Genomic DNA, 24,840 nt, shown 5'->3' on the forward strand with positions numbered 1-24,840 from the left:
CTTAGCATGGCCGAGAAGCAGCATGGCCGCTGAGCCCCGCTGGATCGGAGCAAAGGTCCATCTAGTCCGGCATTCCGAGAGGGGCCACCTCCAGGCCTCGGGAAGCAGCAGTCTATTTCAGAACAGAGAATCTCCCAAGTGCCAAGCTGACCTACCTTGAGCATTGATGTGCAGCGAGCGACTGCTCCCACGCACACATATCATGATTTGAGCTGAAAGGCAGAGTGTCTGTCTCTCCTGCCACCAGGGTGATGTGGCATCCCTTGGAGCTTTCTTGTCCCCGTTCTGCTTTTTGTTTGTTTGTTCTTATTCTAGAATTACTTCCCCATTAAACTTGGTACAGGCTGAGGCTTTATGTGTCTTTACTTCTCTCCCCCCCCCCCCCTGCAATCTGCTCATTGCCATGCTGAGATCAGTGGGGAAGTTCAAAGAGGTTGCCTCCTCTCCCCAATTTCAACATCCAACCAGCTTTCATATTCTGAATCTTGTACTGTCAACATCTTCCGTACCACTCCTGCAAGGCTTTCAGTCAGGGGACCTGGGGCTCTGCCCTTTCTTGGTGAGGTGAAATCTCTGTTCACTCCTGCTGATTTCTAGTGCATGTTGCACAATAGCTTCCAAAGAAGGTGTTGTATTAGGGGCGAAGGGCTCTGTTCTTGCAGCCATCCATAGCTGGTAAACTTTCTCCCAGCCCTCTCATTCTCTCATTTACATTACTAGCCTGGTCCAAAGAAACGTCGGCATATGCAGGGCCAGTGTGCATAAGTGGGAACCATAACTGAGTGCACCATGCCTGTTCGCTCCCTGCACACAAGTGCGCTGCTTCACATAGGCACAGTGCCTGCACGGGCACAGACGGTGTGCACTTTCCTGATACGAAGCACTGGAAAAGTAGCATTCCAAGTGTAGACTCTCTGCACATGTTAAATGAACATCGGCCAGGGGCTGATCCCGAGAGGGAGGGCCGGAAGGGTTATGTCAGTGCTTATTTCTCATGGCCCCTTCTTACACGCCCAGGGTAATGTCGATTGCCACTTCGGGGTCAGGAAGCAATTTTCTCCAGGCTAGTTTGGCCAGGGATCCTGGAGGTGTTTTGCCTTCTTCTGGGCATGGAGCAGGGGACACTGGGGGTGGGGAAGGTAGTTGTGGATTTTCTACATTGTGCAGGGGGTTGGACTAGATGACCCTGGAGGTCCCTTCCAGCTCTATGATTCTCTGAGTAGGGCCAGCTCTTCCTCCATGGATGTTTGTTTCTATTGATTATTCACATTTCTAAACCCACCTTTCTTCCAGTTCTGCACCAGCCCTGTTTATGCTGCTGCGTGGAGGGCTCCTGTCACCAGAAGACCGTGGCTCAATTGCCATAGTATATGCCAAAGATCCTGGGTTCAATCCCTGGTGAAAGGGTTTGAAGTAGGTTTTAGGAGAGCTTGCCTCTGCCTGGAAGCCTGGTAAGCATCTGCCGGTCTTAATACACAATGCAGACCTCGATGGGCAGCTGCATCTGTTCATATGTCAGCATTTCATTTTTCCTTGAGCAGGCAGAAGAAAAAGGAAATCAGCAGCTCTTTTGCTTTCTGGCTTGGTTCCTTGTCCTTGCCCCTCCTCCCACCCCCAATTCAGGCTAGAAGAGATTGCATCGGAAAATGATTTGGACATACATGTGCATAAACTCTTGATGCCCCAGGGCAGCTGCTGGATCTAGAAGGCTGCCACATCAAACACCTCTGCTAGCTGTGTGTTTTTGTGTATGCCTCTTTGTTTTGGCAAGCGCACCCTGTGAGGTCCCCAAACTTCCTGTCCATAACCACAGGGACTAGCAACATCCTTTCGTTAGAAGCTGAAGAGCCGTGCCATGCTACGACCTGGTGCATGATGCAGCCAGCAGAGAGCATGAATAATGGCGGCCCTTCAGCGGTCTGTTCCCTTCTTGGCTCAACATCAGAAGAGTTAGCAAGGAATACAAGCTCAAATGAAAGGAACACATAATTGCCGAAAATCATCTTTTAAAAAAAAAATAGGAAATGCCTCTAAAATGGTGAATCAGACTACATGATGGAAACATTGCAGCCAATTCGTACAGTATAAAAACAGGAGACCAAGGTTCAAAAACAAGAGTCGAAAACGTACCATGTGGTTTCGGAAGAGCAGTGTCCAAAATCTTACACCAACTCAGCTTCCAAGCCAAAATCTTGGTGCCATGGGGAAACAGAAGAGGAAAGCGGTCAGCATTGGCTTGGCCGTCTCTCAAAGGGCAAATGCTGTGACAATCAAAAACCGACTGACTCAGGGAGAGAGAGAGAGGGAGAGCCAAAGGCCCGTGGTGGCAGCGATTCAAGGTTGCTTCCCCACCACCGGGCGGAACACCCTGCGCGCTAGAGCCAGTCAGTCAAGAGTTGTCTGTCAGCTGAATAATTCTCCTTTGGAACGCTTACCCCCAGGGGCAGCCTCAGACTGCAGCAGGGAGTTACTTTGTGTGGGTGTTGAACATCTGGTATTGCAAGAGCAGATTCTGAGAAGGGCAAAAGTTCCTTTCGAGAGACATTGCTAGTGGTGTGCCCAAGTGATGGGATTGATTGAGAGAGACAGGTTGGCAATGAAAGCAGGACCTCTCTATTATCTCTCTGTGCACGTGTGGAAATTTTGATGAGAATGCACTTAAACTGTGTTTGTCTTTGCATCCTTTATAATCCTTCCTAAGCAACGTTTTAAACTGCTATTTCTTATGGGGGTTGGAAAAGGGTGTGTGCGCAGAGCGGTGTCGCCACGTGTGTCTTGACAGTGTTTCAGGTCAGACTAATAATGCAAAGATTATGTGAATGGGTGTCTGACAAATTTCCAATTGGCAAATAGCCAGGGGTGAGGGCAATTTAGATTTTTTAAAAATCTACCTATGTCATCTTCCTGACCTCAAACAGCCATCCAGATCTGCTGTTTGTACTATTGGGGTAAAAAACATGCAGGTGGCCTGCATATCATTTGTAATCTTCCCACAGCAGCTCTGGAGGCCGTGTCAGAAAAAATAGCTCAGTGGGAGGGGAGGGAAGGGTTAATCCTCCTTTACAGGCAGTGAGGCCGCAGTCCAAACCCTCTTAACCTCCCGGTGGGTTCCGTTTCACGAGAGAAACTGCAGTGAAGATCCATTCATGGATCTTCTAGCAGCTTATATCCTCTGACCCTGAAAGAGCCAAGCATTTCTTTTATCAATGAGTTAAAAACCACCCTGAAACCTTTTGTGTGCTGAATTCTGCACTGACAAGCCGCCGAGAATATGCATGCACCTGGCTGGTGCTGTGGAAACTCCCGTGCATCTTTGGAGGCATGCACACGTAGCTGAACTTTTGGAAATGTTCCAGATTTGATCAATATTTAGCAAATCTTGTGCCTGCTGAACAGGAAGCAGCTGTAACTTGAGCTTGCAGAAGATCTCAGATTCGATTGCTGACACCTACAGTAAAGGACTGTGGCGCTGAGGAAGCCCTTTCTCAGGCCAAGCCCTTGAAGAGTCTCTGCCATTCAAAGTAGCCATTGCTGAGCTAACTGGCCTCCCTCTGTGTGTAAGGCAGCTTCATGTGTACCGAATGCATGCTTGAGGAGAGGCCGTGGCTTAAAGGCAAAACAGAGAGAGGAGGTCCCAGGTTCAGTCTCAGGTATCTTTCAGTCGATGTTGGGAAATGCCTTTTTCTGTGCAAGAGCGGATTTCAATCAGAGGAGACAGTGGCTGCTTCCACACACGTTGGATAATCCACTTTCAATACTCTTTAGCTAACATTTGGAACTGCTTTTCCATGGCTGATTCCGCACACGTTGGATAATGCACTTCCAATCCTCTTTATAGATCATTTGGAACGGATTTTTTCATGTGCGGAACAAAAAATCCACCTCAAACGATTGATAAAGTGCATCGAAAGTGCATTATCCAACGTGTGTGGAATCAGCCCATGTGTGAAACAAAAAATCCAATTCCAAAGGATTGCTAAAGTGCATTGAAACTGCATTATTCAGTGTGCGTGGAAATGGCCAATATTGACCTTGGGGGACCAATAATGAGACTCAGGCTAAGGCATTTTAATATTTTTAATGCCAGTCTTGAACAGAGTGCTTCAGCCAGGCCTGGCTCCAGAACTCTAGTTAAGTCTGAAACAGAACTATGGCTGTGCCTGGATGACCCCCCCCTCCCCCAGTCCAAGTTTGATTCTGAATCAACAGTGAATTCCTCCACTGTCCTTTGCTACCCCCGTAGCGCCAGGGAATCAGTAGCTGAACCTTTATTTGTGCCATGGCCAATGAATTCCATTCCCAATCCTAGGGAGCGTGCCGAGGCAGAGGAAGGGAAAATGGCTTCGATGTACCATCCTAGACAGCTGAAGTTAGCCCAGGGATTCCCCATAGAGATTAAGGAAGTGATTGTTGGTGGGTGGCTCTGGACTAGCCGGAGATCAAGAGGTTAAAATCCAGCACAACGTTCCGTGTTCCGGAAACAACTCCCTGGAGGCTCTTCTGATCAGCACCACCAACATAGGACGCAGCTGGGGCACAGCGTGGGCTGCCTGCCCTTTCCCCATCTGCCCCGGCAGCTTGCTGTAGCTCAGATCCTTTAGTTCTAAGATGGATCCTCCTCTACGGCATTTTCATGTACAGAGAGAACAGGAGTTCTCTCTTGTGTAACAGAACAGCACGAACGGCGGGGGAAGAAACCCGTCCCATAATGTCAGCAGTGCTTCCGTGGCTGCATCAGCTCAAGAAAACTGTTCTATTTGGCTTTCTACTACATCTACCACGAGGGGGGAGATCCACAGGTGAAGACATAAATGGTTCCTACAGCCTTTTTAAAAAAGTGACTATTAAGTGGCAAGGTCACTCACAAGTTGATTTTGGAAGGGATATTGTCCCATTGAACCAGCCTCTTGAATACTCTTGAGTGTGATTCGGGTTGCGTCTCTTGCAATCAAGCTCTAGGGGCATGGGCTTCAGTTGCGAGAATAGAATTCCGCATTGCCAGAGTTGGAGCTTTCATTCTGGAAATTAACTTTTCCATCCTTCATGGCCACAGCAGGAGAAGGTTGAAAAGGTGCGGGATCATCGTTCCTTAAACCTCTGAGGCTCCGACAAAATAGGACATATTCTCACCTCCCTTCTTGACAATCTACTCTAGGAACACAAGAATATCCATGATACTTCAGACCAATGCCAGAGTTGCGCCAAATCATGAGACATGCAGCAGTTTTTTTTAAAGGGGGGAGTAGTAAGGGAAATAGAGCAGTCAGCATGCCTTATCTACTAGAGACTCGTCCACCAGACAGCTGCACACGTCCTTATTAAATGAACGGGATGAGCACTACTCATTAATTTAAAGCTGGAATATATCCTGGCCCCTGCTTAACGTGAACGTAGATGTCAGACGACTTTTTTATCTGCCACACCACAATGATTCAGGTCACCTCTGGGCCAGCGGTCCATCATAACCTGCCCCCCCCAGTATCTGATATTTAGAAATAGACTGGATACAATCCCGAAACAGAAAGAGATTAGGCAGAACGAAGCCCCCTTGGAACAAACAGAATCTGAAAGTATCTGAACGTATAGCTTTTTGCTCAACTCTCACTGCTTTAATGGCAGCATAAGAACGTACAAAGAGCCCTGACACAACACACCAAAGACCCATCTAGTTCAGCATCCCATTTCCCAGAGTGGCTTTCCAGATTTCCCAAGAAGTCCCCGTGGGGCATGAAGTCAGTATCCCTCCAGCAACCTGCAAGTTTAATTTCATTACCATTGATCGACTTATCTATGCATTTTTTGGGATCCTATTTCAATAAGGACCTAAGAAAAGCCCTGCTAGATGAGCTCAGAGGTCCATCAGCATTCTGTTCCTTGGAGTGGCTGGCTGCTAGTGCTTCCCACAAGCCCAAAAATGAACAACAAAGGCAAAAATCTTCCGTTGCTATTGCCTTCATCTGCAACTGCAAGTGACATTCATAGGTATACTGCACCTGGACATGGAAGGTTCATTTGGCCCTCTTACCTTAAGACAGAACTATCCTCCATGAATTATATCTCATGTTTTCAGGACTTTGCTCTTTGTCTTTGAAAACTGGAGTTACACTTCTGGGTGGTGCCCGTAACCTGGAGACCCCACTGCCCTGTAAGTATCAAATCCCATATTTATTTATGCAAAATCAGTTACACTGATGGCTACCATGATATCTGGGTTAGTGAGTACCGCAGGGGCTTTCAAAAATAAAGCACGGAAGAGTTCTCTGCAATGAGAGCCCGTGCCGTTCCCTTCCGGGCTCTTGGCCTGGCTCATTACGGCGCTGCTAAACAGGGGACATGCCCTGACCTGGATAGCCCAGACAAGCCCCATCTCGGCAGGTCTCAGAAGCTAAGCAGGATCAGCCTTGGTTAGTAATTAGTTGGGAGACCTCCAACCAGGTCCAGGGTTGCAGAGGTGGGCAATGGCAAGTCACTTGCCTTGAAAACCCTAGCAGGGCTTGCCATAATCTGCTATGATTTGACGGCACTATCCACCACCACCAAATATCGGATGCAATATAAATAAAACCCTAAGTTAAGTTAGTGAGGAATGCTGAACAGTTTGTGTAAATAAAAGAAGACATTCCCAAGGGTCAGTCTGTGCCTTGGAACTCTATTTATGTGCTGATTGCTGGTTGCCTTCTTGGCCCTTGTCCTAGGTGAACAGACACAACATGGAAGCCTGGGAAATCTTCTTCCTAGCAGAGGAGCTCACTTTCTGGTTCTGAAAGCCAGAGAAATGTTTCGAGAACTTGCTCTCTCCCTCCCTCACCAGGCTGGCAACATGAAAGTCAAGGAGAAAGCTGGAGCACGGCATCCAGAACTGAAAAGTGGTCCAAAAGACATGTCACTTTGAAATAAGGATTGATAGGAGAAGGGGCGGGGGGGGGGGTTTGCCCTGATGACAGCTGTGCTTTTCATCACGACAACAACAACATTTGATTTATATACTGCCCTTCAGGACTACTTAATGCCCACTTGGGGCAATTTACAAAGTATATTATTATTATCCTCAGGACAATCACCCTGTGAGGTGGGTGGAGCTGAGAGAGCTCTGAGAGAGCTGTGACTGATCCAAGGTCACCCAGCTGGGTTCTAACAGAGGAGTGGGGAATCAAACCCGGTTCTCCGGATTACAGTCCTGCCGCTCTTAACCACTACACCAAACTGTTTCTCACCAAAATAAAGGGATGCAAACACTATGTGGTGCCCCCATTGGGCAGGGACTTTGCTTCTTCTACATAACCCTGGTGTCCCTTTGGAAGCCTCTTGCCTCCAAGATGAGAGTGTCAGAGCCTAAACTTTAAGTGGAGAGAAATAAAAGCAGTTAACTTTCTCACTCTTGCCCTCTGAATGAGACTGAGTTAGTTGCAGGGTCCCTGTTGCTACAATAGCCTCTGCCCACCTCTGGGCAAGATGGATAGACAAGACCACTACCAAAGGCTCAACTATTTGCATCGCCAGGAATGGGTGAGCCAACCCCATGTGTCTGCCCACCCCCTTGCACAGGTCCTGCACTTAGAGAGAGACAGCTAGAGACCAAAGCTACAGCTCTGCAACCAGGCTGCCCCTGCCCAAAGATCTTATTTGCAGGAGGTTGGAGATGGGTCGAGATGGAGGATTCCGAGCCTGTTTCTTCCTCCTTCCTTACAGAGGAGGCAGAGTGCAAAGGGGCCCGTTCTGGGCAAACTGCTGAGCTCCTCACAGGAGGTTTTGCTGCCGTGTCACCCGGCAGCCAAAAAGTTCCAGCCGGACCTCATCTGGAGCCTGTTCCAATGGCCACAGCACTCCCCCGCCCCGTCACTGCCATGGCAGAGGCAGCCTTGAACGTCCCTCTTCCCCTAACCTTTCCCCTCTTGCTTTCCGTTAGGAAGAGGCAAAGGGGAGTTTTGCAGTGCTGTCTGCACTTGGCTGGCCCCTTGCAGGCATTATGGAACCAGCGCCAGAAGCTGGGGCTTTTTGTGGGCTGGGATCGGCTGCAGCTGGCTGGTAAATAAGCAAAGCACAAGAATGTTCCCGTAACAAATAAAAGGACCCCCCCTCATTTGACGCCAACATCAGATAAGATGCAAAATAACCCCTTTCCACAGGCTGCTTTGAAATGGCTTGCAAAGAAGAGAGGAGAGAGCAAATTTCCTTCTGCCCCGGGGATGCTCCTTAGAGATAGATGGGGATTCCTTTATCTGGGCCCAATGAGAGATTTGTTCTGTCCTTGCAATCTACCGTTCCTGTCTATTTGTTTCACGCTTCTATAAATAGACTGTCTCTAGGGTTTTGAGCGAGCAGAGAAAGCCGGCCGTGACTTCTCCAGATTGGAGCATGATTCACCAATAGCGAGCAAATGTTCGTAACGCTGGCCAAGGGACAGATTTGAGTCCAGTAGCACCTTAGAGATCAACAATTTATTTATTTGCTTAACTTTCTTTATCACCTCACCTTTCTCTCCAGAGGGAACCCAAAGTAGCCGATACCCTCTCCTTCATTTATTCTCCCAACAACCCTGCGAGGTAGGTTAGACTGAGTGTATGTGACTGGCCCCCCAAGGTCACCCAGCAAGCTTCCATGGCAGAGTGGGGATTCAAACCCGGGACCCCCCGGGTCCTAGTCCAGCACTCTAATGACGACACTCTGTGACTCTCAAAAGGTTTATACCCTGGAAATCTAGTTGGTCTTTAAGGTGCTACTGGATTCAAGTCTTGCTCTTCTACTGCAGACCAACAGGGCTACCCACCTGAAACTTGCAGCGGGACAGATGCCCACCCCATGCCCCTTCCAATAAAGCAAGCAAACCTCCAAACAGCCCTTCCTGGACTGAAAGGCCAGTGCACTGGAAATGAAAGAACACTTCTGGGCAGAGAGCCCCAGGAGCCCGCCTAGGGCTGTCCTTGGCAGAGATCCGTCTTTAAGGCACTCTGGTGTAATGGCAGAGCTTAGAGCACGGCACAGTAAAATGCCAAGAGAAAGGACAATGCAGGCTCGAGCTGGATCCTCTTGGGAGAAAGAATAGCTAATGGGAAATGACGTATATCCACAAGAGAAGATGGAGAGGGCAGAGAGAGGAGTGGCTTACTGAACTCATGGCAGTAGTGGGATTTGAACCAGCAGAATGCTGGTTCACAGCTCAGCCACTTAATTACCATGCAATAGCTGGAGCATACTTGCAGCTGGAGAGAGGCAGTGGAACTTGGGGAGTCCAAAGGTGGGAAGAACGGTGTTGGTTTGCCTCTGCAAGCTGGACGCATCAGCTGCGATCTGACACTTGTCAGAGGCCCCAGAACGTTTCTTGCCGATGTTTAACAGACCTGTGTGGCAGGTAATGGCAATGACTGAAGCTAGTCCCATGTGCCACATGTTCCTCACTTGGATTGCCCACAGCATCATGTTCTCAGGACGGGTTTTTAAAACCTTCCAATGCACGCAATGACGGCAGCAGTCAGATCCCCGGCAGGCCTCGGGCAAATAAGAGGGCGGATGGAATAAGGAGAGGGAGAGACTGGCAACGTAGAGTCAGATTGCTGGAGGTGGCCCTCCTGTTTCACGTATGGGAGGCCAGCTGTGTTTGCAGGTGGCTAGAAGCCTCTCTGCTTTCCTTCGCTTCCTTCTCCTTCGGGCTCCTCTCCTTTCCCCCCTACCATCATACCCCAATTCCCTTCACTTCTCAAGAGTACATGCCCAAAGCTCATGCCAAAGGACGTGGCTGCCCCGGATGTCTGTCCCTGGAACTCTCACATTGCTGCGGTGGGGGACTGGGGGGTAGGGAAAAGGGTTGACTCTTCCTGCCCATGCTGTTTTCTCTGTTATTAAAAAAAAAAGACCCTTGTAGTGATTGTTGTCATTTAGAGATACACCCTTATAGAAACAGAAGTTGGAGTTATAGGGGATCCCCAGGGTAAGCTGGGGGGGTGCATTTCCTGTGCCATCTCTGTCACCCCACCCATAGGCAGTTGGCTTGTCAGGCCTGAATGATCACTCATAAGACTGCGGTCTCATCTGTCGCAAGCCCCAACTTCTGGCCTCCTCCGCCGCCTCTGCCAGCCCTCCGTTGCCTTTCCTCCCCACCAACCAGCGTTGCCAGCCTTCAGATCTCCCAGAATTGCAACTGATCGCCAGACTATAGAAATCAATTTTCTTAGAGGAAATGACTTGATGGCATTATACCCTACTGAGGTCCCTCCCCAAACCCTGCCCTCTCCTGGCTCCACCCCCAACTCTTCAGGAATTTCCTAACTCAGAATTGGCAGCTATACCACCGACATTTCTCCATGAGAACTCCTAGCTAGGTCTTTCTGAGTTGTCACATTACTTATACCTCCATTCGATTGCAGCTGGGACACTGCAAATTGCTTGCCTTGTGCAGATGCCCAGAATACTGAAGCGTCCCCATCTCCCTTCTGGGTCTCACACTCTGCCTTGTTACAACATTTGGCCACAGGTGTCAGTATTGAAGTTGACCTTGGGTGCTGGTTAGGGGCAACATAACCTGCAAATCAGGTGTTGCCAAAAGCTCCCTCCGGTCTTCTACCTGCTGCTGTTCAGCACTGTGAAGGCAGGGGGTGCTGGTGAGCCATCCAAGATCCATCCCGTCTCACCCGAAGGGATGGAGACTCTCCGGGGCTAGGGAGCCCCAGATTTCCAGCCGCAACAAGGATTTTTACAGCTCTGCCTTCCCTCTTCCAGCGCCTTACAGCAATGCAGGAGCTAGGCTTCAGAAAGAGTCCTAAGGAGCACAGTTGTAAGATGTTAAATATTCCTTTAGGAAGTTCCCGTGATGAAAACTCTAAAGGGGAACAGATTTGTGCACGCCACTAAACACAAGCATGCCAAGCAGCTTCAAAAATCTGTCAGAAATCCCCATCTCTGACTCGCAACAAGATGTAAATGGTGAATAGTTTTCCAAAGGGAGGCACCGGGGTTCAGAATCGCTTAGACGTCTCACGAGGAAGGAGATGACGCTCTGCACATGTTCAGAAATGCTCTCCTCGTCAAGCCTCGTTCAGAAATGCTCTCCTTTATTTTGCACAATTCGTGGCTGATCTTTGGGGGCCTAAAACATGATTTCCAAAACAAGAGATTCTGCTGAAGGCAGTATGCCAGGACGGCAAGTCCTTTCGATGGCCAAGTATGTGAAAGTGATTGTGATTATGCTGTGTTTCTGAGCAGGTGCAGAGAGCCTTTCTTCTCCCAGTCTCTCCTTTGCATGTTCAGCCCCAGCATTGGAAATTACTTCTCGAGTTTAAGACCAGTGGCGTTCTATTCTTGAATTAACCCACAGATGGCGCTGAAAATAGTTTCTGGATACTGAGGCTGAGATCTGAACTAAGTCCCGACTCTGCTTACGAATTCTGTCATTGGAATGAGTTTAAGGATTTCTCCTCCCCCTGAAGCCGAGGCAAGCAAGTATGCCACACAGTTTGCACAAGAAGAGCTCTGACCCACATGGCGCAATCCGGTGGAAAGTTCTCCTCGTCAAGCCTCCCCCCTTGTAATGAACAGAAATGATGCCTCATTCATTGGCGCAAGACTTGTGCCAAGAGAATTTCCTGGTGGATTGCACCCTATATATGTTGGCAGGATGAGAGGAAGAGAAATTCCCATTTGGGCTATCCACAGATTCGTAAGCAACTCAGCAACAGAAAAGAGGTTATGTCCAAAACAGCTCCGACACTGAGAAACTACAAGACACCATTACAAAAATGCTCCATTCCAGGGACAGCACAAATGTCTCTGGATGGAAACCTCATTTTCCGCCTGGCATGACAATCCCCACCCATTTCGGGTTTGTAGGTGGAGCCGCAGAGCCTTGCCCGCCTAGCCTCTCCCTGCCCATATTAGTGGCACCATCAAATAAAAACACACCCCGTTCAGAAGAAAGGGGCTCTGGTTTGGGCAATAAATAAAGTAGATAAAGGAAAACAAACCAAAAAAAAATATAATCACTATTGCAACTTTAAATATTTTCCTTTTGTTGATAGAAAAAGTGCCCCCCTCCCCGTTTCCTCTCGCAATGCCTCCCCATGTTTGTCAGCCAAAGCCCTCTCTCTGCGCTTGGTCTCTGGGCTCCGGGCCCGAAGGCAGCTCCTGTTTCCCACGTCATCGACAGGTGTGCATTTCCACCACGCGATGGCACTGTTTACACTTCACAAAGCAGCACCAGTGGAATTTGCAGCTGCACCTTTCCACCACCTCCACCTCGTCCGTGTGGAAGCCCCGGCCGCAGCACATGAGCTCACAGCCATCTATGGCCTTGGAAGTCTTGTTGCAGTGCCTCCCGCTGGTGCCCAGGACACCATTCTTTAAGTCATGGTCACAGAAGTCCGGGCTGGAGTCCAGATAGACCAGATCCTCGTCCGTGTGTGGTTTGAACTGAGAATTTTTGGGCACCAGCACTTTGGTGGAGCCGATTTTCTTCTGCTCGACCTCGGTGGCCCCGTCGAATTTCTCCTTGAGCACGTTGCCCACTTTGCGGAAGGGAGGCATGGCTTTCCAGCAGGTCTTCACCTCGCAGGATCCCGATACCCCGTGGCACTTGCACTCCACCCGCATGTTGTTGAGGATGGCCTAGAAAAGAAGGGGCAGAGCTGTTTGAGGGTCCTTATGAAAAGTCTCGAGGATGAACGCCTTCTCGAAGAGGGAACACCGAGATCCATCAGACACAGTAGGGTGTAGTGGTTACAGCCTCTTGGACAACAAGTGGGAAAACCTTGGCTTAAATCCCCACTCTGCCATGAAGTTGACAGGGTCATTCTCTGTCAATCTAACCTATATTACAAGGATGTAATGAGGAATGAATGGATGAATGGGACCATATACACTGCCCTGATCTCTTTGGAGGAATAATAAATAATCAATTCCCCCCTTCTTCATCACATTTTCAGTGCAATCCCTTGAAGAGTTACTCCAGTCTAAGCCCACTGAAATCAATGATCTTATACTGGAATAACTCTGCTTAGGATTGCACTGCTTATGATGATAATGTAGTAAGTTGTCCCTTGCACTAGTTTTTATCCCTGAAGAAGTGAGCCGTGACTCACAAAAGTTCATACCCCACCACAAATTTTGTTAGTCTTATAGGTGCTACTGTACTCTTGATCTTTTCTACTGCTACAGACAGATGGACACGACTACCCATCTTGATCTAGTTTTATCGCTGTGAAGTAGGTTACGCTGTAGCTAAGTTTATATATGGCTGAGCAGCATATCTTGGATTTCCTCACTCCCTGTCTGACACTCTTAACACACAGTTTTATTAATGTCCCGTGTTAGATATAGACTCTCTTTTAACAATATGTTGCATTTATATGGCACTCATAGAGCATTTCAAGCCCTCTCCTCTCACTCTAATACTTATAACAGCACCGTAAAACAGGTAGTATCATCCCCATGTTACAGGTGAGAGTGTGAGAGAGAGAGAGAGAGAGAGAGAGAGAGAAAGACCAGTGCTTGGGAGCAAGGCTGAGATTTCAACCCAGGGCATTCCTTGATCTGCAGCTAGGCCGACCAGGCTTAGCTTCTGAGATCTGATGAGATCAGGTTAGCCCAGCCTATCTAGGCCAGGGTATCATCAGATACTGCCTACATACTTTCAAACCTTTCACTTTAAACTTAGGAAAGAGAAACTTAGAAGGTCTGTGAGTGTTTAACAACACGCCACTTCGCACAGGCTACGTGCAACCCCCATTACCTTCCTTCCGGCTTCATTGTTATGAAGGTTCATGAGTGCCCTGCTCGAGGAAGCGCCTTTACTTCTTTCCCGCACGTCGACGAAAGACTGCGAAAAGGCCACACCATAGGCAATGTTGTCAGAACAGCCGGACCACTGGAAGCCTAGCGGACAGCAAGGGGCAGTAAGAGAGCAGAAATCAACAACACTTTGAGAGGCAGCGGGTAGTGAGAAAGAGCATGACGTGTGTTTTGTGCGGCAGCCCAGATGAACCAAGCATTCCACTCCCTCTTGTTCCTCGTCCAAGGAAATGGCTACTTCCAGGTGTTATCTCCAGCCACGGACTCTGTCTGTATTCCTCTTATCCTCACACACTGGTGGGACATTACAGTCTCAGTAGTGCAGAACAGTGGAGCAACCCCAAGTCCTAATAGGCACACGCCGGACTCTCCCATTCATTTCTTTGATTTTAAAAAAAGTAAACAACGTATGGAACTCATTGCCCCATGACACAATGACAGTTGCATGTTTTAAAGGATGGTTTTGTGATGGACACGTCTGTCTACAGGTATTTATTGGCCCTGGAAACTAAATGGAACTTCCATGTTCAAAAGCTGTGTGACTCTGAATCAAAACTGCTGTGAGCAGGAGAGAAGAAGGGGAGGCTGGTGCATTCCTGGAAGCTTGTGGCTGAACCATCATTTCCCCCCCCCTCTCTCTGTTTTTTTTTTAAAAACCCAGCCTGATGAACTCGAAAGCTCGCACGCTGTTTTGTGTCATTTTGGCTGGTCCTAATACAAAGGTATTTGGTGGACTGTAGTTCGTGTTTGGAGTTTGATTTTGGATCAGCGTTGCTGCAAAAAACTTTTCTCATGGGGCTGGCCCGTGTCAGAAACTGGACAGTAGACTAGAAAGACCTTTGATCAGATGCAACGAGGGCCCATCTTCTGCTCTCCCTTAAATGGAGTGACTTAGAGAATCAGAAGGGAGCAAAGTTCCAGTAGTCTGACCTGCTGCCCTTCCACAAAGCCATTAACAACTGAAGCTCCGAGAATCAGGGCAGTTTCAGGCATCAAGAATGATCAGCCAGGACTGTACCATTGCAGTATGGTGGCTGATAGTTTGAATGCTCTGTTTTGCTAAAAAACCAAAGCCAGTTCCCTGGATATTCAAACCTATATGTGAATTTAAAGGGGGAAAACTCACAACGAGTCATCGACCTACAGGCTGAAGTGGTACAGTCCAACCAGAGTGAGGTTGCTGATAATTTACAGCAGCCTTTTTCAAAAGAGCCAGTTTGGTGTACCAGCTAAGGGCAGCAGGACTCTAATCTGGAGAGCCAGGTTTGATTCCCCACACCTTCGCTCTAAGCCAGCTGGGTGATGTTAGGGTCAGTCACTGCTCTCTCAGAGCTCTCTCAGCCCCACCCCACCTCATAGGGTGATTGTTGTGGGGATAATAACAACACACTTTGTAAACCCCTCTGAGTGGGCATTAAGTTGTCCCGAAGGGTGGTATATAAATCAAATGTTGTTGTTGTTGTTATTATTACATACCGTATTGCCACCCCCACCCCTAGAGACATACTCACCCTGAGGGCTGACTCCATGCACTGTGCGATCGCATCCACATTTGTCGAGTTCACCACTGCTGCACGCCCTTGTCACGGCGAAGGCAACGCCAGCAGAGGAGATGGCGTACACAAAGGCAGCCTCACGCGTCCCTGCCAGAGGAAGCGGATAAAGACAGGAGGTGAGCACATGAGTGTGCATGCGTTGGTGAAACTCAGCCAGTACTTTGGGATCACGGAAGAATCCACATAGAGGCACATCAAGGCTAAACGACACAGTCCTCCATGCCAGGAAAAGAGCTTCGCTTGTTACAGTCTACCTAGTAGGCAGCTTTCACAGAAGGTTAAAGTATGCTACTGCACCCATGTAGTTTCACAGCTTTAACATTATTATTATTATTATTATTATTTATATTTCTAACCCGTCCTTCCCGCAAGCAGGCTCAGGGCAAGGTACAACAATTATAAAAATACAAAGAAAATAAATAAAAATAAAAACAACGGTTCATAACATAAAATCAGCAATTAAACAGCTATTAACTGTCCCAAGATGGGGCCAATTCCAGGTTCCTGCCCATCAACATACAGGGGGAGGGAAGCAGACAGATGAAATACTGCAACCCATACATGGGTCAGCTAGCGAATGGGCACTAATGCTGGCCTCAACCATACGCCTGGTGGAACATCTCCGTCTTACAGGTCCGCCAAAATGATAGAAGATCCTGACGGGCCCGGGTGTCCTCAGACAGAGAGTTCCACCAGGTTGGGGCCAGGACCGAAAACGCCCTGGCCCTTGTCGAGGCCAACCGAGCCTCCCTGGGGCCAGGGACCATCAGCAGACGTTTTCCAGCTGAGCGGAGCGTTCTCCGGGGTACATACGAGGAGAGGCAGTCCCTCAGGTATGCTGGTCCCAGTCCGTTTAGGGCTTTATAGATCAAAACATGTGCCATATCTGCCATTTGCATGTGTTCTACAACCAAATTTTTATTTATTTATTTATACATTGGATTTATATCCCCGTCCTCCCCACAAGCGGTCTTAGGGCGAGTCACAACATCATATTAACAACAATTACAACTGTATATAAATACCATAAAAGACTATTACACTGGCTCGAAGGTACTGTGGGCTATGGCCACCACGTTAAAGAGCAAGATGAAGGAGACAGGCTTTCCCGCAGTAGCAAAGACCACACAAGCAGCCAGTGCACTCAGTGACCTATTGAAGACCCAGGTCTCTTACATACTTCAAGCAGAGTCTATGAAATGCCATCCTACATGGACAGAGATTGAACATTCCTGGGCACGGGCTTCAAAAACATCTATCCCTGAGCAAGGAAGTGTCCCATAAAATCATAAACTGTATACTATGCTGTTGGAACAGAGATGGACCTCTACATCTGCATGCTCAATATCTCAGCTTCAAAGGCTGGTATCTCCAATTAGAAAAGGTCTCCGGGAGCCGAGCTGGGAAAGACCTCAGCTGCAGCTCTGGAGAGTACGCACGAACCTTCTTATCAAGGATGGCCAATGATGAAGGTGAGGGAAGTTGTGTGTTGATGGCCTGTGCACAGTAGCCCTTGCTGCATTTATATAGCGCTTCTGAACATCTGCATTCATTTCAGATCCTTTATCTTTGATAGGATAGAGCCAGTTTGGTGCAGTGGTTGGGAGTGGCAGGACTCTAATCTGGAGAGCCAGGCTTGATTCCCCCACTTCTCCACTTGATTGAAGCCAGCTGGGTGACCTTGAGTCAGTCACAGCTCTCTCTGAGCTCTCTCAGCCCCACCCACCTCACAGGGTGTTTTGTTGTGGGGATAATAATGACATACTTTGTAAACCGCTCTGAGTGGGCATTAAGTTGTCCTGAAGGGCGGTAAATAAATCGAATGTTATTAATGTTATTATCTTGCTAAAATCCTTACGACAACTCTGTGAAGTTGGTATGCATTGCTAATCTCATATTGCAGATGGAACTGCTAAGGGACAGCGGCTTGCCTGAGGTCACCTGGGGAGTTCAGGGAAGAAGTGAGATCCAAATCACAGACTTTCAGACTCATCGCTCAGTTTCTCAGAAATGTTGAAATACCAGTTTTGAAGAGACCCAAAATCCGGGTCAGCATAAAGCAGCTTCCAACGGCGAGGCATTTGAAACAGCTGAGCTTTCTAAATGCTTTTGTGTGCAATGATTTTAAAAATCAGGATACTGGAAAAACAAAGTTCTGGACTTGAAGAAATACCATCTATAACTACACTATTAAGTTAGACTTGCAGTTAAATATCATCATGCTAGCAAAACATTAAGATGTCTGACCTGTCTCCGAAGGTATTCTAACTACTGTTAAAACAATAACAATCAGTCTTGTCACAAGCAAGCACCGAGTCAATACTGACCCCTGGGGGGGACGTCGCATCACAATGTTTTCTTGGCAGACTTTTTACAGGGTGGTTTGCCATTGACTTCCCCAGTCATCTACACCTTACCCCCAGGAAACTGGGTACTCATTTTACCGACCTCGGAAGGATGGAAGGCTGTGTCAACCTTGAGCCAACTAACTGAACCTGGCTTCTGCCAGGATCAAATTCAGGTCGTGAACAGAGCTTGGGCTGCAATACTGCAGCTTACCACTCTGTGCCACTGGGCTTGTCACACCTTACAAGTTTTTTAAAAAATCCTTAAGTCTATAATTTCAGGAGTCAGTGGCCACGTACTGAAATGCCTTAAGTGTTATCCTTGTTTGGCAAAACATGAGCACAAACTAAAGGGTGTGTATGTGGGTGCACGGGGAGTAGTGGTGGTGGTTATTAGTACATTACAATATTATGCAAAAATGCAGATGAAAACAAGATCTGTTCAAAAAAAGTAAGTGATCCAATCAAAGCGAATGTGAACAACTCCCACTTGTTGGCAATATAAGATGAATGCACACAGTGAACAAGCCCCTCTTATATCTGACGAAGTGAGCTGTGACTCACAAAAGCTCCTACCCTACCACAAATTTTGTTAGTCTTATAAGGTGCCACTGGACTCTTGCTCTTTTCTACTGCCACAGACAGACTAACATGGCTACCCATTCTGATCAAGCTCCTCTTGGCTCCTATTGATCGCTAGCTTGTCAGGAAGCAGATTTGATAACTAACTACCATTGCAGGCACACGAGTGCGCCTTGCCTGCTAAGACCAATGTCATAACCATTATTAACTGACACAAAACACAGAGAGAACAAAGTACAACAACAGAAAAGTGATCTTTCGTGACCCAAGTGAATGAAAAACACTTGCGGGGGGCGGGGGGCGGGGAAGCAATTCATTCAAAATGCAATTACTTTTCTCTCACACCTATAGACTTTCTCCTCCTTTCCTTCTCCCCTTCTCTTGTTTCTTACCAGTTTTCAAACACACCTTGGCCTCTAATTAAAGACCACCCTTCTTTTCTTCTCCATTTGTTTGAAGACCCCCCCTCCCCCCAAGGTGTGCCTATCAAATGCAAATGACGTCGCTGTGCTTATCTGGATGGCCTATCCATTTCTTTGAAGTGTTAAGCAAGAGATAGTCAAGGGAAGCCCTTGTGGATCAGGCCAAAAGGCTCAGAGACTCCATGGTGTTATACCCTGCTGAGGTCCCTCTCCAAACCCCACCTTCCCCGAAGTTCCACCCCCCAAGACTCCAGGAATTTCCCAACCTGGAGCTGCTGTAACACAGTGGTCAAGTGGTTCGGCTGTGAATCAGCACTCTGCTGGTTCGAATCCCGCTACTGCCATGAGCTCAGCAGGTGGCCTTGGGCAAGCCACTCTTCTCAGCCCAGCTCCTCGGCTGCATTGTGGGGATAATAATAACACTACCTTGTCCACCGCTGAGTGAGGCAGTAATCTGTCTAGCGGAGTGGTATATAAGCACAATTGTTTATTATTATTATTAATTATTATTTGTTTACCATGCCTAAAAGCACCAAAGTACCAAAAGGCAGGTTCAGATTGGGCTTTCTCCTGTTGGAACAGGAAGCTGGCAACTTCTGACCAGAGTTTATGAGAGTTAGACAGGATTATGTTTTTGTTTGTTTTCAAGTTTCATCTCAGCAAAGGACAGAGCATGGCGAGAAACAGCCCTGCAGGGTCGGCGCTGTGGTTTACAGCACTGATTCGCCTCTTCCACCAATCCCTCCTCTTCACCGACGACAAAGGTATTGAAAGCTTTTAGCCAGGACAAGGAAATAGAACTTCCACAGTCCGAGGTAATATACCTTGAGTATCGGATGCTGACGACAAACATCACCTTGTATGTCCTATATGTAAAATTCCAGAGGTATCTGGTTGATCCAGAAAGAGAATATCAAACCTTGACTGTGGTTTGACCCAGGAAGGAACTGCCAGTTAAGTGTTTGCTTATTAGGGAAGTTCATGGTGAACAGGTCTAGCAACATTGTTAACCTTGACAGTGAAACATGGGATCGCCAAGGACCCAGTCGTGGTCAGAGGTTGCATCATTTTCAGGAGCTAAGAAGTTGTGGTGTCTGATCAGGTGTTCAGATGGGAGACCGCTGGGAGGCTCGTTCCACAATGGAGTTGAACCTCCACTGTCAGAGGCAGTATACCTCAAAATACTAGATACCAAGGACAAAGAACAAGGAGTGGCCATCCCCTTTTAGCTCTTTGTGTGAGTTTCCCAAACGCATTGGGTCAGCCGCTGATGGAAAAAGGAAGTGGAGCGTGGTCCGACCTCGTAGCATCATTCTTGTGTGGCGGAAAGTGCTGTCAAGTCATAGCAGACTTACAGTGACCCCTGCTGGGATTTTAAAGACAAGAGACTCACAGAGGTGGTTTGCCCTTGCCTGCCTCTACAATAACAACTCTGGTCTTATTTGGAGGTCTCCCATCCAATTACTAACCAGGACTGACCCTGCTTAGCTTCCGAGATCTGATGCTTACACTCTTACACAGGTAACAGGGGAAGAATGCATGTGGAAGAAGGCCCTTCAACTCACCAAAGGATCAGGTGCTCGAGTCTCAGGCGCTGCTGTTCCGGACCGCAGGTTCTAACCATCCTCCCGATTACTGCTCAAGCCCTTTCCTTGCATTTCATTTCCAACCAAGCCAGTATTGAAACTTGGGTTTCCCATACCAAAACCTAACTCTTAGCAGAATTCCAATTTTTTTTTTTAAAAAAAAGCAGCCGTAACTACTCTTCAAAACTCTTCTGCGTGGAGCTCCAAATAAATCTCCGCCCCACACCCTTTCTGCTCAACAGCCTTGTTCCCAAGCCAAGCAGCTTCAAGCTGACTCAGCACAAGTGTCGCCGCGATTCAGGGGGAAGCTGTGAATACCTGCCACCATGAGGCTTTCATCTTGCAAGCCTGCCAAGGACAAGGGGATCACTCTGTTTTCTCTCCTCCAGAGAGGAGGTGCAGAGAGCTGTCTGTGTGTCCTCCGCCCCACCATGAGGATTGGTGCGTGGAGAGAGAGAGAGAGCGTGTGTGTGTGTGTAGGGGGAGAACCAAAAGAAGAATATTGGTTTAGTGGTTATCAATTAAGTCTTGCAACACTGGGTCGCTGCCAAGGGTGGTTAGAGTGTAACAGACCCTTCTGTCTTGGAGGATACTGGAAGAAGCCAGACGGAGGCCTTTGCTGGGTTCCCACAGCACCCGGCAGTCCAAGAAGAGCATAGACGCCCTTGACCCTTGCAACCTCTCTCCCAGTTCAGTGGGTCTCCCCAACAAGGGGAAGAGAGAGGAAAAATACCCGCCTCGGTGGTCAGAACACAGAGGGGCACCAGGGACTCATTGTCAGTGACCCAGCTGGGAAGGCAACTGAACGACCTCCGAGTTAAGCAAGGTTAATAGCAGCCTAACGTTAGTCGGTTTGCTCTGTGGCCGCCTAAAAGAGAGGCGACTTCAATTTCTGGTATTTCTGGTATTTCCAGCCCTAAACCTTCATAAGCACAAATCTTCGCCCCCCTGAAGACAAGCAGAGGAAAGTCAAATAAGAAGCAGAGGAGGAGCGGCCGTGGGGCGGGGGAGCCGGGGATAAAAAAGGCTGCGAGTCTCAATACTTGAAAGGGAGTAAGATGGGAACGATCCCACAGACTTCGCTGCTGCATGCCTTCGGTTGTGGAGGGGGGTGGGAGAGGAAGGAAGCATCTCGGAGACAGCAAAAACAAGCCGAGTTCTCATACTGGGCTCTTCTGTCCTCATGCTGTGTTATGGTTTTTCGGCGTTTGTAATTAAATGGAACCTCCATAGTCAAAGGCAGGGTACCTCTGAATGCCAGCTGCTGGGATGCGTCAAGAGCAGGGAGACTCTGGCTTCTGCTTTCTTCCTGAGGGCTTTTGGGGAGTACTCTTAACTTGTCGTTTTAGTTTGGACTGCGGAACCGTTTCTTGTGGATTTTACTCTTTTGCTGCTTCTACTATTTTAGCCAAAGGTTGCTTGCTGTATTTAGTGTTGTATTTACTTCTCTTCACCAGCTTTCATGCTCCGTTTGTTCTTAATTTGCAACCCAGTCCTGGATACACATTTATAGTAGAAATGTTGTATAGAAATACCTAAAAAGCATACAGTTTGGTTGGCCGCTGTAGCTTGACAGACCTATGGTCTAATACAGCAGGGCTTTTCTTAAGATGGGCAAATCTATCAATGGCTGTTAATCAATATCGTAACTGATGGAACCTTCACGTTTAGAGGTAGTCTACCTTGGAATATCCGGTGACTGGAAAAAACAGTGTTTGCTGAACAGAGTGTGATGTCCCTGAAGAGAAGCCAGATTGGCAAGATTTTTTGGTAATTGATGGGCCTTTCATTCGTAACTGGGCTTCATTAACAATTTCAAAGGCTCGAAGCACTTCACGTACATTTTAGTATCCCTGCCTTATGAGACTGTTGCAATGAAGTCAGCGTTGTTTCCCCCTAAATGTGGGAATCCATAACAAAATGTTGCGAACGTTTTTGATCTTGCTCTGCTCCTTATCAGAAGGTGTCCGTGTAGGCCTTCATTTCGGGCTGCCGAGTCTCCCGCTTCAACCATCTGTCCCCTTTACTCCAGAAATTAAAGGAAATTCATTCCTCCAACATGCTGGAAAGCAGGAAAGGTTCCTTCTCTCCTTTTCCGCTCCAGTTCTAGAGTGCTCATTCATTCATTCATTCATTCATTCATTCATTCATTCATTCATTCATTCATTCATATCCCTTTTTCTCCCCAACGAGGACCCAATATTTTCCTCCTTTCCTTTTTATCCTCCCAACAACCTTGAGAGGTAGATTAGACTGAGAGTGTGTGATTCGCCTGAGGTCACTCAGCAAGCTTCCATGGTCTTCTAGATCCTAGTCCAACACTAGCCATTGTGCATTGCTGACTCTGTGTTTCCCCTTGGGACTGACTGGGGACCTTTTATCAGCTTCAAGTTTTAAAGGATCAGGAGAAAGCAACCTGTCCCTTTAACTTTCTAAGTGTGTACGTTCACCTTCCACCAGCGTGGGAGGGAGGGTTAGGACTGGAGTTTGTTCCTCTCCTGTCCCTAAAACCAAAACCCAGTATGCCGCTGCCCTGCCTGTAGATCAGTTTCCCAGCTTTGAGCTTGATGAGGCAGAGGAACGAGGACTCTCCTACACAGATGAAGTACACATTTACCACTGTCTTAAATTCCACAAGGCCCAGCTATGGCTAAGACTAGGTCGAGAGTTTGCATCAACCCGTTTCCCCAATAAACCAACACCCTCCCTCAACCCTTCTGCAAAAAACCCAGGGCCTCACCTTGAGTTACCACCTTGCCGAACACTGGCAGGCTGTCTAACGTAGAACAATTCCAGCGGCGGTTGCGAAACTGGAACTGGCACTCCTCGATGGCCAGCTGTGCCCCCCGCCGCACCGAATCCATGACTTCCAAGTTCCTCTTGCACATCTGCACTTGGCGCTGGATCAGGCCCTTCAGCTTCTCGCACGTCTCCTCGTCTGAGATGCTCCCCACCGAAGACAGCTTGGCTAAATACCTGTTAGGGCAACACAAAATGAAAACCGTTGAAAGGGGGCAGGCGACAAGATACTAGTCCACAGTTCCCATGTCCAAGCCCTGTAGCTCTTACAAAGATGCAAATGTCTTAACTTATTTGCAACCTACATTTGGGTCAAAGAATCGCCAAGAGGGTTAGCAGTATACAATCATCCAAAACGACATTAAAATAGTGGTTGCGGGGGGTGGGGTGGGCATCAACCCACAGCCATTTCTCTATTAATTTACTTCATTTATACTCCACGTTTCTCCCTAAAGGGGACCGAAAGCAGCGTACGCTGTTCTCCTCTCTCCTATTTTATCCTCACAACAACCTTGTAAGGTAGGTTAGGCTGAGAGTGTGTGACAGGCCCAAGGGGGCCAGGAAATTTCATGGTCAGCGGGGATTCGAACCTGGGTCTCCCAGATCCTAGACCGATACTTCACCACACTGGCTGTCTTTATAGCTCCCATGCCTCATCTTTCTGGGACATCTGTTTGCTAGTGTCAGAAACAGAATGCTAGACCTGAGGAACCTTTAATCTGGTCCATCAGGACTCTGAAATTCTTATCAACATCACCGCCACTACTACAAGTTCTCCAGGCTTTGGCCTATTGCTATTTCAGAGGCTCCTGTGTCTGGCTTTCTGATTACCCAGTATTTTCTTTTGGGGGGAGAGAGTTGGAAGATACCAGAACCTTTGTTCGACATCCCACAGGTCTTGGTTGCTGGCTTGACACAGAATGGTTCTCAATTGCCCAGGCCACGGAGCACCAATCCTCTACAGAGCCCCCTCCAGATAGAATGAATTATGCAAAGTAAGTGCCTCGCTGCAACACATTCACACCAGAGATTCTCACTCCTTGGCATTGTCTAAAACCCACCGGAGTGGCACTGCATAATATTGCCCTTGCATGCCGTTCGGGGTACGCCCCTCCCTGAGCTCTGCCTGGGGGCCAGTTTGCTCTCAACAGCCGCTCTTTGTCTCCCCAGAATGGAGAGGCATAGACCTGACGCAGCCCAGTGTATCCAAGGGCTATTAGGAGAAGCCAGAGTGGTCTGAAAGCAGCCAAAGTCAGCAGAGGGAGGACACCAGCTGCCAGCTCCGGCTGCCACAAGCCTCCCTCCGTACGGGTATGTTCGGATCGACCCGAGGCTCCCTCCAAACCACTTCCCTCCTTAAAGACCACAGCTAGCTCGCCTGGCTCCTTTTGCCGAACGGAGCCAGGCCTTTCGACCACTCCGAGACAGAAGCCTCTTGCAAACAAACCCACTGGAGATCAGCGCATCCTCTGGGGGTCCCCAAGGTCTCGGAATGCTCAAAACGGCTGCCTTGCCCCCTTCTCCCAAGCGGAGGCCTCCACTGCTTGCACAACCCAGAAGCCATTGTGATAGCTGCTCGTAGCATTATTCAACCCCGTCTTTGTCACCGAGAACCAGCCAGAGTCCCAGCGAGAGCTACAAGGGTCGGCTCCGGAAGAGGCTTCATTCTGCAGGCACCTCCCTGCCTTCCTCTCCCCTCTGCTAACTGCCTCGCCTTTCATAAGCGAGCTTAATCGAAGCCTCCACCAGCTGCCTCCTTGGATTCCAGAATTTG

At 48.3% G+C, this 24,840-nt stretch overlaps 1 protein-coding gene across 1 annotated transcript in view; it reads right to left on the reverse strand.

Moving 5' to 3' along the window:
* Positions 1 to 11,975: 11,975 nt before the first annotated feature.
* The window catches only part of WNT4 (Wnt family member 4), a 36,210-nt gene continuing 23,345 nt past the window's right edge, over positions 11,976 to 24,840 (reverse strand). Inside the window, exons 2-5 of the mRNA XM_055001698.1 lie at positions 23,008 to 23,243; positions 15,288 to 15,419; positions 13,718 to 13,860; positions 11,976 to 12,594 (exon numbers count right to left, since the gene is read on the reverse strand). Coding sequence (XP_054857673.1) covers positions 12,127 to 12,594; positions 13,718 to 13,860; positions 15,288 to 15,419; positions 23,008 to 23,243 — 979 coding nt within the window. The 3' untranslated portion in view covers positions 11,976 to 12,126. The remainder of the gene's footprint in view (positions 12,595 to 13,717; positions 13,861 to 15,287; positions 15,420 to 23,007; positions 23,244 to 24,840) is intronic.

This window comes from Eublepharis macularius, chromosome 17 (assembly GCF_028583425.1).
Source record: "Eublepharis macularius isolate TG4126 chromosome 17, MPM_Emac_v1.0, whole genome shotgun sequence".
NCBI lineage: Eukaryota > Metazoa > Chordata > Lepidosauria > Squamata > Eublepharidae > Eublepharis > Eublepharis macularius.